Source organism: Schistocerca serialis, chromosome 5 (assembly GCF_023864345.2).
Source record: "Schistocerca serialis cubense isolate TAMUIC-IGC-003099 chromosome 5, iqSchSeri2.2, whole genome shotgun sequence".
NCBI classification, from domain to species: domain Eukaryota; kingdom Metazoa; phylum Arthropoda; class Insecta; order Orthoptera; family Acrididae; genus Schistocerca; species Schistocerca serialis.
The window spans coordinates 218601315-218617393 of NC_064642.1; the positions used below are offsets into that span (position 1 = coordinate 218601315).

At 40.0% G+C, this 16079-nt stretch overlaps 1 protein-coding gene across 1 annotated transcript in view; it reads left to right on the top strand.

The window, feature by feature from the left end:
* The window catches only part of LOC126481664 (uncharacterized), a 190132-nt gene that overhangs the window by 38466 nt on the left and 135587 nt on the right, over window positions 1–16079 (top strand). The window contains exon 4 of the mRNA XM_050105592.1: window positions 901–1005. Within this exon, the coding sequence (XP_049961549.1) occupies window positions 901–1005 (105 nt within the window). The remainder of the gene's footprint in view (window positions 1–900; window positions 1006–16079) is intronic.

Sequence of the window (16079 nt, forward strand, 5' to 3'; positions counted from 1 at the left end):
CACAAGTTTACATAAAATATTCAGAACAAACAGTGAATTTTATATTTTCTTTAATTGTGTGAAGACAGAACTAAGCAGAACTCTCCTCCCATGTTTTCAACATATATTTGAATAGAGCTTTCTAATATTATTAACAATAATGGTATTTTTTACAGATAGTATCTATTGATGAGTAGTTGTTGGATTTTGGGTTGTATAATACCAAATTGTCTTGATTATTTTGAAAATTAGTGACTCTCATTACATACATTTGTTATACACATGGATAATAACAGTTTACAGGTTCTATCAAACTCTGTTTCAGTTATTTTGGCTAACAGATGAAAACTGAGTAATCATTATATAGTAATTAGAACAGAATATGATAATTTCAGATATTAATTGGAATCTGGGTGATCACTTGCCCTTGAAGAACTAAGAGTTATGGTATCAGTCAGTACAATATGCTTCCTAAACTTGTTTGTTACATATCAGTCTCTGATGAGATGTCTCCATGTTCTCTTCTGAGAATCAGCATTAATCTAAGTTACAGAATATAAAAATGTGCACGTCAAAAACTGAAAAAGAAAGAAAACCCAACAAAAATCTTCATAGTATTTCAAAATTGTTAATATCTGATGCCTTACCAGCTTTGCCAACATCTGCAACCTGCGCCTCTTTATTGCCTGAGGAAGGAAGTAAACACTCCAAAAATTTTGTATAGTTTTTTTCTACTTTCATGTCCATCAGCAGCACATGGAATTTTGCCTCCTGAAAGTAAGCACTTGCCAGACATCAGTCTTCTTGAAGTTTTAAAGTTTTCTCATGTGAATTCTTCTTTTCATACAACTTAATTATTTGTTTATATATGTGTTAAATTAAATCCACAAATTTTCATTGTATGTTGTGGTGTTATTCCAGAATATCCAAGTGTGCGATGTAAAGGTGTGGGATAAACCATGGTTGCCTACACGTCAAGTTACAGAATTATCTTGTTCTGAAAAAACTTCAAAGAGGAAAAGAGAGGTGAGTGAAGTGCTCTTAAGAATGAATTAGTGCAATGTCATCCAGTAACACTATGAAACTTCCTGGCTTATTGAAAGGAAGAAGGTAGGAGGCAGGGTACTGTTGAAGGTAAAACTGTGAGAATGGGTCATGAGATGTGCTTCGGTAGCTCAGCCGTAGAGTACTTGCCTTAAAGAGGTAAAGGTCCTGAGTTAGTCTCATTCCGCACAAAGTTTTAATCTGCCAGGAAGCTGCACATCATGTATTCAGTTCAGTTGCAATTATATATGTTTGACATTGTGTCAACTGCTGGGGTGACACAAATTGTTATACTAGTCTGAAATATAAGGTCACCAAGATCACTTGCAAATCTTTTTATTGATCACTGGTCTTAATAGATCTGTAATGTCATCATCAGATTTTGTAATACATCAACAGAAGTTTGTGATCTTCACAGACTTGCATAACTGTGTGACTTGCAGAAGTTCATTACCTTTACACATTTGCATTACTATGTGACTTGCAAGTCTGTAAAGATCATGAACTTCTCTTAATGTGTACAAGATTTGATGATGATATCAAACATCTGTCAAACAGTTCACTAAAACAAGAAATACAAGCAATCTTGGTGTACCTGATATTTCAGAATTAGTTGCAATTACTGCCCTTGTAACTCAAAAGGGTATAGGCTGGGTGGTGGTAAAAAAAAGTAAATATTTGAGAAAATTTAGTATGAAAGATTTTTTTCTGTTGTTGTTTTGCTGAAGACATAGTTTTCCAGTTGATCTTTGGAAGATAAAATGTGATTTAAAGAGTTTGGTAGATGTACTTCTAATGTAAATCTAATGGGGCTCACGGCTTTGGCTTACATAACACTGAAAATTTTGAAGTATTTGAAAAATAAATATTTGAAAAATAAACTGTCCAGAACCAATACTCACAACTATAAAATCTAGATTATGATTTACCCACAACTACAAAAGAAATTGAGAAAGCTATTAAAACTTTATAAAGCTAGTGGAGAAGATTCTATTACAGCAGAATTTTGGAATGGTCTCCACCAAAAATAAAAAATGAATTAAAATTTTGTTTTTGAGAAAACTTGGAAAACAGAAACTCCCAGGAGGGTGGAAGGTGGCCTTTGAGTTATCCATTATTAAAATACGTAAGAAAGGCAATAAGCAGGATGTTAACAACTACAGATGAATTTCATGGCAACCAGTTACATATAATATATTTTCCAAGATAATACTAAACAGACTAGGAACAACACTGGAGAGTAATTTGTTTGAATATCCAGGTGGTTTTATGAAGCACAAATTAAGTTTTGAACAAATATTTAATCTGTAGTCAATCATTTGCCACAGATTGCTGAATTCAGTAGAGGTTTGTTGATCTCCAAAAGGCCTTTGTTTCCACTGACAGAAATTACAGATAAAATAAAAATATGTAAGTATGGATATTGACTTGCTGCCCCTTTCAGCTTCTTAGAATATTTCGCTTCAGTGGGCCATGTTGTTGTTGTTGTTGTTGTTGTTGTTGTTGTTGTGGTCTTCAGTCCTGAGACTGGTTTGATGCAGCTCTCCATGCTACTCTATCCTGTGCAAGCTTTTTCATCTCCCAGTACCTACTGCAACCTACATCCTTCTGAATCTGCTTAGTGTATTCATCTCTTGGTCTGCTTAGTGTATTCATCTCTTGGTCTCCCTCTACGATTTTTACCCTCCACGCTGCCCTCCAATGCTAAATTTGTGATCCCTTGATGCCTCAAAACATCTCCTACCAACCGATCCCTTCTTCCAGTCAAGTTGTGCCACAAACTTCTCTTCTCCCCAATCCTATTCAATACCTCCTCATTAGTTACGTGATCTACCCACCTTATCTTCAGCATTCTTCTGTAGCACCACATTTCGAAAGCTTCTATTCTCTTCTTGTCCAAACTACTTATCCTCCATGTTTCACTTCCATACATGGCTACACTCCATACAAATACTTTCAGAAACGACTTCCTGACACTTGAATCTATACTCGATGTTAACAAATTTCTCTTCTTGAGAAACGCTTTCCTTGCCATTGCCAGTCTACGTTTTGTATCCTCTCTACTTCGACCATCATCAGTTATTATACTCCCTAAATAGCAAAACTCCTTTACTACTTTAAGTGTCTCATTTCATAATCTAATTCCCTCAGCATAACCCGATTTAATTTGACTACATTCCACTATTCTTGTTTTGCTTTTGTTGATGTTCATCCTATATCCTCCTTTCAAGACACTGTTCATTCCGTTCAACTGCTCTTAGAAGTCCTTTGCTGTCTCTGACAGAATTACAATGTCATCGGCGAACCTCAAAGTTTTTACTACTTCTCCATGAATTTTAATACCTACTCCGAATTTTTCTTTTGTTTCCTTTACTGCTTGCTCAGTATACAGATTGAACAACATCGGGAAGAGGCTACAACCCTGTCTTACTCCCTTCCCAACCACTGCTTCCCTTTCATGTCACTCGTCTCTTATAACTGCCATCTGGTTTCTGTACAAATTGTAAATAGCCTTTTGCTCCCTGTATTTTACCCCTGCCACCTTTAGAATTTGAAAGAGAGTATCCCAGTCAACATTGTCAAAAGCTTTCTCTAAGTCTACAAATGCTAGAAACGTAGGTTTGCCTTTCCTTAATCTATCTTCTAAGATAAGTCGTAAGGTCAGTATTGCCTCACGTATTCCAATATTTCTACGGAATCCAAACTGGTCTTCCCCAAGGTCGGCTTCTACTAGTTTTTCCATTCGTCTGCAAAGAATTCGCGTTAGTATTTTGCAGCTGTGACTTATTAAACTGAGAGTTCGGTAATTTTCACATCTGTCAGCACCTGCTTTCTTTGAGATTGGAATTATGATATTCTTCTTGAAGTCTGAGGGTATTTCGCCTGTCTCGTACATCTTGCTCACCAGATGGTACAGTTTTGTCAGGACTGGCTCTCCCAAGGCCGTCAGTAGTTCTAATGGAATGTTGTCTACTCCCGGGGCCTTGTTCCGACTCAGGTCTTTCAGTGCTCTGTCAAACTCTTCACGCAGTATCATATCTCCCATTTCATCTGCATCTACATCCTTTTCCATTTATATAAGATTGTCCTCAAGTACATCGCCCTTGTATAGATCCTCTATATACTCCTTCCACCTTTCTGCTTTCCCTTCTTTGCTTAGAACTGGGTTTCCATCTGAGCTCTTGATATTCATACAAGTCGTTCTCTTATCTCCAAAGGTCTCTTTAATTTTCCTGTAGGCAGTATCTATCTTACCCCTAGTGAGATAGGCCTCTACATTCTTACATTTGTCCTCTAGCCATCCCTGCTTAGCCATTTTGCACTTCCTGTCGAGCTCATTTTTGAGACGTTTGTATTCCTTTTTGCCTGCTTCATTTACTGCATTTTTATATTTTCTCCTTTCATCAATTAAATTCAATATTTCTTGTGTTACCCAAGGATTTCTACTAGCCCTCGTCTTTTTACCTACTTTATCCTCTGCTGCCTTCACTACTTCATCCCTCAGAGCTACCCATTCTTCTTCTACTGTATTTCTTTCCCCCATTCCTGTCAATTGTTCCCTTATGCTCTCCCTGAAACTCTCTACAACCTCTGGTACTTTCAGTTTATCCAGGTCCCATCTCCTTAAATTCCCACCTTTTTGCAGTCTCTTCAGTTTTAATCTACAGGTCATTACCAATAGATTGTGGTCAGAGTCCACATCTGCCCCTGGAAATGTCTTACAATTTAAAACCTGGTTCCTAAATCTCTGTCTTAACATTATATGATCTATCTGATACCTTTTAGTATCTCCAGGGTTCTTCCATGTATACAACCTTGTTTCATGATTCTTAAACCAAGTGTTAGCTATGATTATGTTGTGCTCTGTGCAAAATTCTACCAGGCGGCTTCCTCTTTCATTCCTTCCCCCCAATCCATATTCACCTACTATGTTTCCTTCGCTCCCTTTTCCTACTGACGAATTCCAGTCACCCATGACTATTAAATTTTCGTCTCCCTTCACAATCTGAATAATTTCATTTATTTCATCATACATTTCTTCAATTTCTTCGTCATCTGCAGAGCTAGTTGGCATATAAACTTGTACTACTGTGGTAGGTGTGGGCTTCGTATCTATCTTGGCCACAATAATGCATTCACTATGCTGTTTGTAGTAGCTTACCCGCATTCCTAATTTCCTATTCATTATTAAACCTACTCCTGCATTACCCCTATTTGATTTTGTGTTTATAACCCTGTAGTCACCTGACCAGAAGTCTTGTTCCTCCTGCCACCGAACGTCACTAATTCCCACTATATCTAACTTCAACCTATCCATTTCCCTTTTTAAATTTTCTAACCTACCTGCCCGATTAAGGGATCTGACATTTCACGCTCCGATCCGTAGAACGCCCGTTTTCTTTCTCCTGATAACGACATCCTCTTGAGTAGTCCCTGCCCGTAGATCCGAATGGGGGACTATATTACCTCCGGAATATTTTAGCCAAGAGGACGCCATCATCATTTAATCATACAGTAAAGCTGCATGCCCTCGGGAAAAATTACAGCCGTAGTTTCCCCTTGTTTTCAGCCGTTCGCGGTACCAGCACAGCAAGGCCGTTTTGGTTAATGTTACAAGGCCAGACCAGTCAATCATCCAGACTGTTGCCCTTGCAACTACTGAAAAGGCTGCTGCCCCTCCTCAGGAACCACACGTTTATCTGGCCCCTCAACAGATACGCCTCCATTGTGGTTGCACCTACGGTACGGCTATCTGTATCGCTGAGGCACGCAAGCCTCCCCACCAACGGCAAGGTCCATGGTTCATGGGGGGGCAGTGGGCCATAGGAAACGGTAAAACATTCTCTAAAGGTCTGTGCAAAAAGTATAAGGGATTTTTGAGGAGCTATTGTCATAACACGAGAGTGGCAAAGTGGTCGCCAGGACGGCAGCTCGGCATTTTCGCAGGACTGGCTGCCCTCTATAATTAAAAAAAAAGTGGTCAAATGAATAGAGTTGTGATCTGTGGACCTACGTTCAGTTCCTGTTGGTACCAATGCTTTTTTTCCTGCTCACAGTGTTGAGCAGTTCAGTTTTTATATAAATAAAATTAATATATTGAATTTAGTCATGATTATTATGAATTTGTTCATTGAGTTTAGTAACAAATGAAATTCTGTGTAACCAGTCATTTACCAGTGGAATATTTCCTGAATGGTTGAAATGCTGAAGCTAAACTTTTTTTTTAAGGAAGATGGTAATGAAATACCATAATAATGCTTTACAATTTCACTTTTTCCAGCATTCTCCAAAAATTTTATGAAAAGGTAATGTAGAATCAGCTTCTGAATCATCTGACAACAAATACTATATTGTCAAATTCACAGTTTGGCTTTCTAAAAGGTTCTGATACTGAGAAAGCTATCTGCATACAGAGCAAGAATGTACTTAATTCATTAGACAATAAATTGCAGGCTATTTGTATATTTTGTGATCTGTCAAAGACTTTGACTGTGTTTATCACAATAGTAAGTAAATTAGAATATCATGGTATAACAGGAAATGCTGCAAAAGGGTTCAAATACTTTATATCTGACAGGAAACAAAGGGTGTCAATAGGAAAGAAACATGTATTAAGCTATCAGGCAACATCCTACTGGGGACGAATTACGTGGGATGTCCCACAAGGTTCCATATTAGGGAACTTACTTTTTTATGTGCCTGTGATGACATTTCATCACTAACAGCACCATATGCCATGTCTGTTTTGTTTGCGGATGATACAGACATTGCAACAAACAGCAAATCAAGTGTAGTCTTAGACAGATTGGTTAATGAAATTTTCATGAACATTAATAAATGGTTTCTAGCCAATTCTTTGTTACTGATATTTGGGGGGGGGGGGGGGGGGGTGGAGGAAAAAAAAAAAAAAACCACACTACATATAGCTTAGAACTTGTTTCCTGCTAGTATATGCGTAAAAAATATGACGATGACAGATGGAAGAAGTTGACTGTGTTAAATTCATGGGATTACAGAAACTGCTGAAATGTTGAAACAAATCTGTATTTGCAGTGTGAATGTTGTCAGACATATCTGATATAAAAATAAAAAAGCGAACTTTCCCTGCAATACATTCTGCGTTCCTGTAACCCTCCTGGCCTCAACCATCCAGCCCCTTTCATGCTCCCATTCCAGCACTACACAGCCATCATTCCATCACTACACCCAGCCTTTTTTCTTCTTTTTTTATTTTATTTATTTATTTATTTTTGTTTATTTCTCTCCTGTTCCACTACTTCCCCCCACCCCCCCCCTCCCCTACGTCTACCCTGTCCACTGCCCAACCTGCAGCACTTCACTGTCCGCCATCCCCACCATACTATCCCTCCCCCTCCCTGCCCCAGCCTCCTCCTTTCCCCCAACTAGTCGCCACTCCCAGCAGCAGCTGCTGCTGCTCGCAGTGTGGTTTCAGTTGCCTGTGACTGCAGTCGTGTGTGTGTGTGTGTGTGTGTGTGTGTGTGTATTGTTGACAAAGTCCTGGCCGAAAGCTTTAAGTGTGAAAATCTTTTTGTTGTGCCTATCTGCGACTCAGTATCTCCACTATATGCTGAGTAGCAACTTTCTTCTCATAATATTGTTACATTCCATCCTGAATTTCCATTGTTTGAGTTTTGCCTCACAGCTTTTCTTCTATCCTAACCCGGTGCTGTTCTTCTTCATTATTATTTTTTTTTGCATCACTATACTCAATGTTTGTCCTCTTTCTCTTCTTTCATGTGTTTCTCTTGTTGCCTTACAAATCGCACTGCACGCTCTACTTACAAGTCACACTGTATCAACCGTCTCGGCCCCGCAAAATGGACAGCTACAAGACCAAGCTGATTGTTGGTGTGGCACCTTATGTCCCACATTTCTCCTGCTGATTCATTTCATATATTTTTGCATGTTTACTCCCATACCTTTCCAGTGTCACACGATATTGTATCCCATCCTACGAACCCCCCCCCCACTTTCACTGTTCTGTCCCAGTTCACACCCACTAATTTCACCATCCAGACACATATGCTATCCCCCTTCCTCACCTTATCCACCCACAGGCCTGCTAACCACAGTAATATATATATATATATATATATATATATATATATATATATATATATATATATATATATATATATATATATATATATATAAAACAAAGATGATGTGACTTACCAAATGAAAGTGCTGGCAGGTCGACAGACACACAAACATACACACAAAATTCAAGCTTTCACAACAAACTGTTGCCTCATCAGGAAAGAGGGAAGGAGAGGGAAAAGACGAAAGGATGTGGGTTTTAAGGGAGAGGGTAAGGAGTCATTCCAATCCCGGGAGCAGAAAGATTCACCTTAGGGGGGAAAAAAGGACAGGCACACACACACACACACACACACCCATCCATCCATCCATCCATCCACACACACACAGACACAAGCAGACACATCTAAAGGCAAAGAATCCTCAACCCTCCTGACGAAGCAACCGCCGGCCGTGAAAGCTCGAAATGGGCACAATAAAAAAAACACAAACACAGGATTTCGGGCTTTCGCGGCCGGCGGCCACCCCGCCAGGAAAACTGAAAACTGAAAATTCCCCGCCCCCAAATATACCTGCCCGTGCCTGCACATGTGTGGATGGACATGCGTGAGTGTGCGAGTGCACACACGTCCCTCCGCTCCCGGGACCGGAACGACTCCTCACCCTCTCCCCCAAAACCCACATCCCTTCATCCCTCCCCCTCCCACCCATCCCCCCACCCTCTCCCCCAAAACCCACATCCCTTCATCCTTTCATCCCCCCCCCCCCCCCTTTGTAACCGCCCCCGGTGTAAAACTTGTCCCATGCAACCTCCCACCACCACCTACTCCAGTCCTGTAACCCGGAAGGTGTACACGATCAAAGGCAGAGCCACGTGTGAAAGCACCCACGTGATTTACCAACTGACCTGCCTACACTGTGACGCATTCTATGTGGGAATGACCAGCAACAAACTGTCCATTCGCATGAATGGACACAGGCAGACAGTGTTTGTTGGTAATGAGGATCACCCTGTGGCTAAACATGCCTTGGCGCACGGCCAGCACATTTTGGCACAGTGTTACACCGTCCGGGTTATCTGGATATTTCCCACTAACACCAACCTATCCGAACTCCGGAGATGGGAACTTGCTCTTCAATATATCCTCTCTTCCCATTATCCACCAGGCCTCAATCTCCGCTAATTTCAAGTTGCCGCCACTCATACCTCACCTCACCTGTCATTCAAAAACATCTTTGCCTCTGTACTTCCGCCTCGACTGACATCTCTGCCCAAACTCTTTGCCTCTGTATATGTCTGCTTGTGTCTGTATATGTGTGGATGGATATGTGTGTGTGTGCGCGAGTGTATACCCGTCCTTTTTTGCCCCTAAGGTAAGTCTTTCCGCTCCCAGGATTGGAATGACTCCTTACCCTCTCCCTTAAAACCCATATCCTTTCGTCTTTCCCTCTCCTTACCTCTTTCGTGATGAGGCAACAGTTTGTTGCGAAAGCTTGAATTTTGTGTGTATGTTTGTGTTTGTTTGTTTGTCTATCGACGTGCCAGCACTTTCGTTTGGTAAGTCACATCATCTTTGTTTTTTTTATATATATATATATATATATATATATATATATATATATATATATATATATATATATATATATATATATATATATATATATATAAAACAAAGATAAGTCACATCATCTTTGTTTTTAGATATATTTTTCCGACGTGGAATGTTTCCCTCTATATTATATATATATCTCAAAAAACAAAGATGATGTGACTTACCAAATGAAAGCGCTGGCAGGTCGAAAGACACACAAACATTCACACAAAATTAAAGCTTTCGCAACAAAATGTTGCCGCATCAGGAAAGAGGGAAGGAGAGGGAAAGACGAAAGGATGTGGGTTTTAAGGGAGAGGGTATGGAGTCATTCCAATCCCGGGAGCGGAAAGACTTACCTTAGTGGGAAAAAAGGATGGGTATATGTCTGCTTGTGTCTGTATATGTGTGGATGGATGTGTGTGTGTGTGTGTGTGTGTGTGTGTGTGTGTGTGTGCGCGCGCGAGTGTATACCCGTTCTTTTTTCCCCCTAAGGTAAGTCTTTCCGCTCCCGGGATTGGAATGACTCCTTACCCTCTCCCTTAAAACCCACATCCTTTCGTCTTTCCCCCTCCTTCCCTCTTTCCTGATGAGGCAACAGTTTGTTGCGAAAGCTTGAATTTTGTGTGTATGTTTGTGTTTGTTTGTGTGTCTTTCGACCTGCCAGCGCTTTCGTTTGGTAAGTCACATCATCTTTGTTTTTTGATAAATTTTTCCCACGTGGAATGTTTCCCTGAAAAACAAAGATGGTCTGACTTACCAAACGAAAGCACTGGCAGGTCGATAGACACACAAACATACACACAAAATTAAAGCTTTCGCAACCAACGGTTGCTTCATCAGGAAAGAGGGAAGGAGAGGGAAAGACTAAAGGATGTGGGTTTTAAGGGAGAGGGTAAGGAGTCATTCCAATCCTGGGAGCGGAAAGACTTACCTTAGGGGGAAAAAAGGACAGGTATACACTCTCGCACGCGCGCGCGCACACACGCGCGCACACACACACACACACACACACACACACACACACACACATATCCATCCACACATACACAGACACAAGCCCCACAGAAATCAGTCTTTTCCAAAGGCCTCACCTTTTGCCCCACTTCCACATTCAGTCATGCAGGACTTGTTAAAGACCTTCTCTCCTCCTCCCAGTCTCTACAGTGGAAACACTTTTGCCACCAACCCTACCAAGCAGACTCAACCAAAGACCAATATTGAACCTTGCCTAACTCATTTCACTCCTCCATCTAACTGTGATCCACCCCCATTGCCCCCAAACCACCCTATGTTAACTTTCCAGAGTCTCTTAACCTCAAACCTTGCCTCACCATCATTCCCCAAATCCCTCAATGTGCAGACTAACCTTACATCTGCAGAAAGAACCACAGTCCACCATCTAAAAACTGATCCCAACATTATAATCCCACCTGCGGACAAAGGCTCCACCACTGTAGTTCTGAACTGCAAGGATTATGTGGCGGAAGGACTCTGCCAGCTGTCAGACACTTCCACCTACAATCCTTGCCACAGTGACCCCATTCCAGTAATCCAGCAGGATCTCCAGTCACTACTCAAATCCTTAGGCCCATCCCAGAACCTCTCCCCGGAGTCCATCTCTCTACTCACCCCTACCACCCTGCACTCCTACCTTCTACATGCTTTTTTAAGTCCATAAGCCTAACCTCCCAGGATGCCCGATTGTGGCCAGTTACTGTGCCCCCACTGAGAGAATCTCTGCTCTCATAGACCAACACCTTCAACCTATTGCCTGGAACCTACCGTCCCATATAAAAGATACCAACCATTTCCTCCACTGACTCTCCACAATTCCTGTCCCTTTACCACATGGTGCCCTGCTCGTCACTATTGATGCCACCTCCCTGTACACTAACATTCGTAATGCCCATGGTCTTACTGCTATTGAACACTACCTTTTCCAATGCCTGACGAATTCCACATTTTTGATTTCAGTTTGTAATAATGTTTCATTACATCATAATCTTTATATCCATTTGACTTAGCTTCTTGACTAATCACGCTTAATTCTTCCACCTCGTCATTAGGGGTAAGTGGCAGTTTTAGCATCCTGTTGATCATAGCCCTGAAGTCTGTCCATTTATGCTTCCTGGGGTGACAGTATTTCACATTTATAATAGTGTCAGTGGCTGTTGTCTTCCTAAGTATGCTAATCTTATGTCTTCCATCTCTTTTAGTTAACCTGAGATCCAAAAAACTTATACTTCCTTCTTCTTCAGATTCCACAATGTATTTAATTTTTTTGTGTATTCCACCCATTCTTTCCACTACCTCGCGTATTTCACTTTCGTCTCCATTTAGTAGAACCGCCCCATATAAGAGAAAAAAATAGCATTATTAAAATAATGTCAGAATAAAGGGAGTTATTCCACCTTGCCCTGTTTCAAGCTGCTGAACACAAAAAAATGTCAACTTGGACATTTCAGACGGTAACAGTCATGCATCTGGACTTTTCCATCACATCATGAGAAAATTGTTAAATAAGGAATCTGATCCACTACTTGTTGGATACTAGTTAATATCACATTACTACAGATGTAACATGAAGAATGTGACAGTGACTACATGTACTTTTAGACCTAAATGGGTACTGCACTGAAAAGTCCTGAAGTGCTGCACTTCAGTAATAGTTTTGGAAATATATAAGATAGTGATCCTGACAGTGTAAGGTTCAAAATGACAAATGTTTTAAACACCAGTAACACTTACCAGGAATAATTGCAAAAGACACTGTGTGGGGGAGGTTTCAGTATTTATTTCATTTTGTGTAGCTTTGATTGTGTGCAGCTAAAGTTATTGATGTCCAGCTTTGGTTTGACATCCACAGTAACATTACCAACAAGAACAGAAATAAATAATGCAACAGTGTTGATAATTTACTTCTGAATTCAGTTATCCTTTACGAAATAGTTGTGAGCTGCATAATAAATTATATCTGACTATGATGGTCCAATGGTAGCGATAGAGCAAATCTGTCCATCAAGTTTAATTAAGAATGGAGCAGAAAAGAAACACAATTTAACAGAACACAAATACTAAGTTAATTACACTGTTCAGAGAGAATTAACAGGATGAACTGTGAAAAGAAGTTTACCAAGGGCACATAGTAGATGAAAAATTTCATTATTTTTTTAACAATATCTGTAAAAAATTATAAAACTAGTTTTTCTTCACAACAAGTTAGGTATAATTAGTGAAATCCAAGAGGGGCTGTGTGACATCTGGAATCAAAGTATCTTGTGCTGGTTTGAGGCAGCTTTACTTGATGCAGAGTAATGTCTTTAACCAAGACCTAAAAATGTATTGCAAGTAGTATTCCAAAATTCTTCACCATATTATCAAAAAGGCTTTAACCACACATTATGCATAAAAAATTCAAAAGTCCAGGAACAAGGTAAGAGCAGTTTGGAGCATTGTTTAGGATGATACAAATAAACTCATTAAGACAAATGATATTCTACTCCCTTGTGAAAGTAGCAGTGAGACAGATAATATTATTCAGATCATCAGTCACTGAATTCATGAATTCTTCTTAATGGTAGCTGAAAATAGTGCATCAAGAAATGGTCCGTCAAATGCACACCTATTAGACTTACATGGAGACACACTGCAATCTCCACTACTGGGCACTAATTTTGTCAAATAATTTGCTATAGTGGTCGTAAAAATCATTAGGTCTTCAAAAAGCAATAGCATTTGGTAATTCAACCAGACTACTAAAATACTACAATATGTGCGACAGGAATAAGGCCAACTTCTGAATGGGAAACACTAAATATGATGTCCCACAAGGTTTGGCACTTAGGTGCTCTTGTTCTTGACCTACATACATGGTTTTCTTGAGAAACTGGAGGACTCTTGAACATTGTGGTGTCTGGTTAAGACAGAGTTATACAGATAAAAGATCCAGACACATACATATGAGACAGCCAGGAAGTAATGGAAATAGGCTTACAGTTGATTCACATCTGACCCTTTATCTTATGGTACAAAGATTTTTATTTATTCGTGTCAAAAGTGTTACATACAAAATAGACAAAAAGAAAAAAAACAGACTAAATATATAAAATTAATACATACAAAGGAAATATAGACGCAATGTGAGGCAATTAGAGTCATATAACAATAGTTATGTATAAACAGATTACAAACACTAAACAATCACACCAGAACTTAGCGACCTCGACAACATTACCCTTGCCCACAATAGGTCCTCTAACGTGCAGGAAACTGGCCACTGAGAACATCTGTACAGGTATTTGGTGGTTTGTTTGGCTGCACATTCTCATAAAGTTGATGGGTCCCCAAGACAGTTCCATTTGGCCTTATTATCCTTTGTTCCACCCACCCCACTTCTTAGTCTGTTGAGGGACTTCCGCATTTTCCACTGCAGATTTTTGCCTGGGGGAAGGGCCTCAGAAAGTGAAATCCATGATGCAATATCTGTTATATCAAACCAATAAAAATGATTGACAGGCCCAAAAAGTCTAAATCAATGGGCACACTCTGTGAGGCTCCACATACAAAGTTCGTAGGCATTCAGATGGATAGCAAACTGCTGTGTGATGACATTTGGTTAATTAATTGAAAGGCTCATTTCTGCCTGCTTTGCAATTACAAATAACTCTCATTGCCTTGACTTGCAGATGCGATTGCTAGTATATTTTGCATACCCACTCTGTCCTACTGGAACAATCCAATTAAGGTCAAAAGTATTTATTTTACAGATGCACCCAATAAGAATAATATTGACCCCGGAATTGTTATCTTACATGCTAAAACATATGCTTTCTAATTGTGTTTCTGGTTATTAACAAGGGTGAATTTATGATGGAATTAACTGTACAATTCACACTCACAGTATTAGAAATGAAAATTATTTCTATGTAGACTGTGCACCCTATCCAGGGTTCAGACCATGGTTTTATATTTGGTGAAAAGCTCTTGTAACAGCTGGTAGTAGAAGTCAGGAAACTGAAAATCCTCAGATACGGTAATAAGAAACGAAGCAAAAAAACTGCGTTGTTAGCCACTCTTTGTACAGTTCATTAGAATGTGAAGGCAAGTCAGTAAATAAAAGTATTTCTTTCTCCTACATAAGTTGACAGCACCGACTCAGCAGTGGCACACCCCAATCTCACTGTTGTTCTTGTGTGAAAGCTGTGTTGGTTCACCAGATACTCTATTAATAGCAGTTTCAGAGCAATTTATTATGAGTACCCTGTTAACTTCATGTGCCAAGGAAGAAACGAGGGGGTGATTGAAATTTGTATTCTGAAGAGTCTAAAGCTGCGAAGATTATTCACAGAATGTAGGTGTAGTAGGTGACAGCTTTCTTTGTAAACAAAGAAAAATTGAGTGATACATTGTTTTAAGTGACAGATATGGCTATGATGAAAAGTGTCCTAGGAGTTCTTTGTGGTGACATGACTGAATAAAATCTTTTTGGTTTTCAAGCCTTGTCAATTCCAATACTCCTGGCAACAATGGCAGAGCTAGCCATCAAAAGGTAGAGAATTATATTGGAATTGACACAGCGTGAAAACCGAGAAGATTTTATTCTGTAATGAACCATGGACCTTGCCGTTGGTGGGGAGGCTTGCGTGCCTCAGCGATACAGATGGCCGTACCGTAGGTGCAACCACAACGGAGGGGTATCTGTTGAGAGGCCAGACAAACGTGTGGTTCCTGAAGAGGGGCAGCAGCCTTTTCAGTAGTTGCAGGGGCAACAGTCTGGATGATTGACTGATCTGGCCTTGTAACATTAACCAAAACGGCCTTGCTGTGCTGTTACTGCGAACGGCTGAAAGCAAGGGGAAACTACAGCCGTAATTTTTCCCGAGGACATGCAGCTTTACTGTATGATTAAATGATGATGGCGTCCTCTTGGGTAAAATATTCCGGAGGTAAAATAGTCCCCCATTCGGATCTCTGGGCGGGGACTACTCAGGAGGACGTCGTTATCAGGAGAAAGAAAACTGGCGTTCTACGGATCGGAGCGTGGAATGTCAGATCCCTTAATCGGGCAAGTAGGTTACAAAATTTAAAAAGGGAAATGGATAGGTTAAAGTTAGATATAGTGGGAATTAGTGAAGTTCGGTGGCAGGAGGAACAAGACTTTTGGTCAGGTGATTACAGGGTTATAAATACAAAATCAAATAGGGGTAATGCAGGAGTAGGTTTAATAATGAATAAAAAAATAGGCGTGCGGGTAAGCTACTACAAACAGCATAGTGAACGCATTATTGTGGCCAAGATAGACACAAAGCCCATGCCTACTACAGTAGTACAAGTTTATATGCCAAGTAGCTCTGCAGATGATGAGGAAATTGATGAAATGTATGACGAGATAAAAGAAAT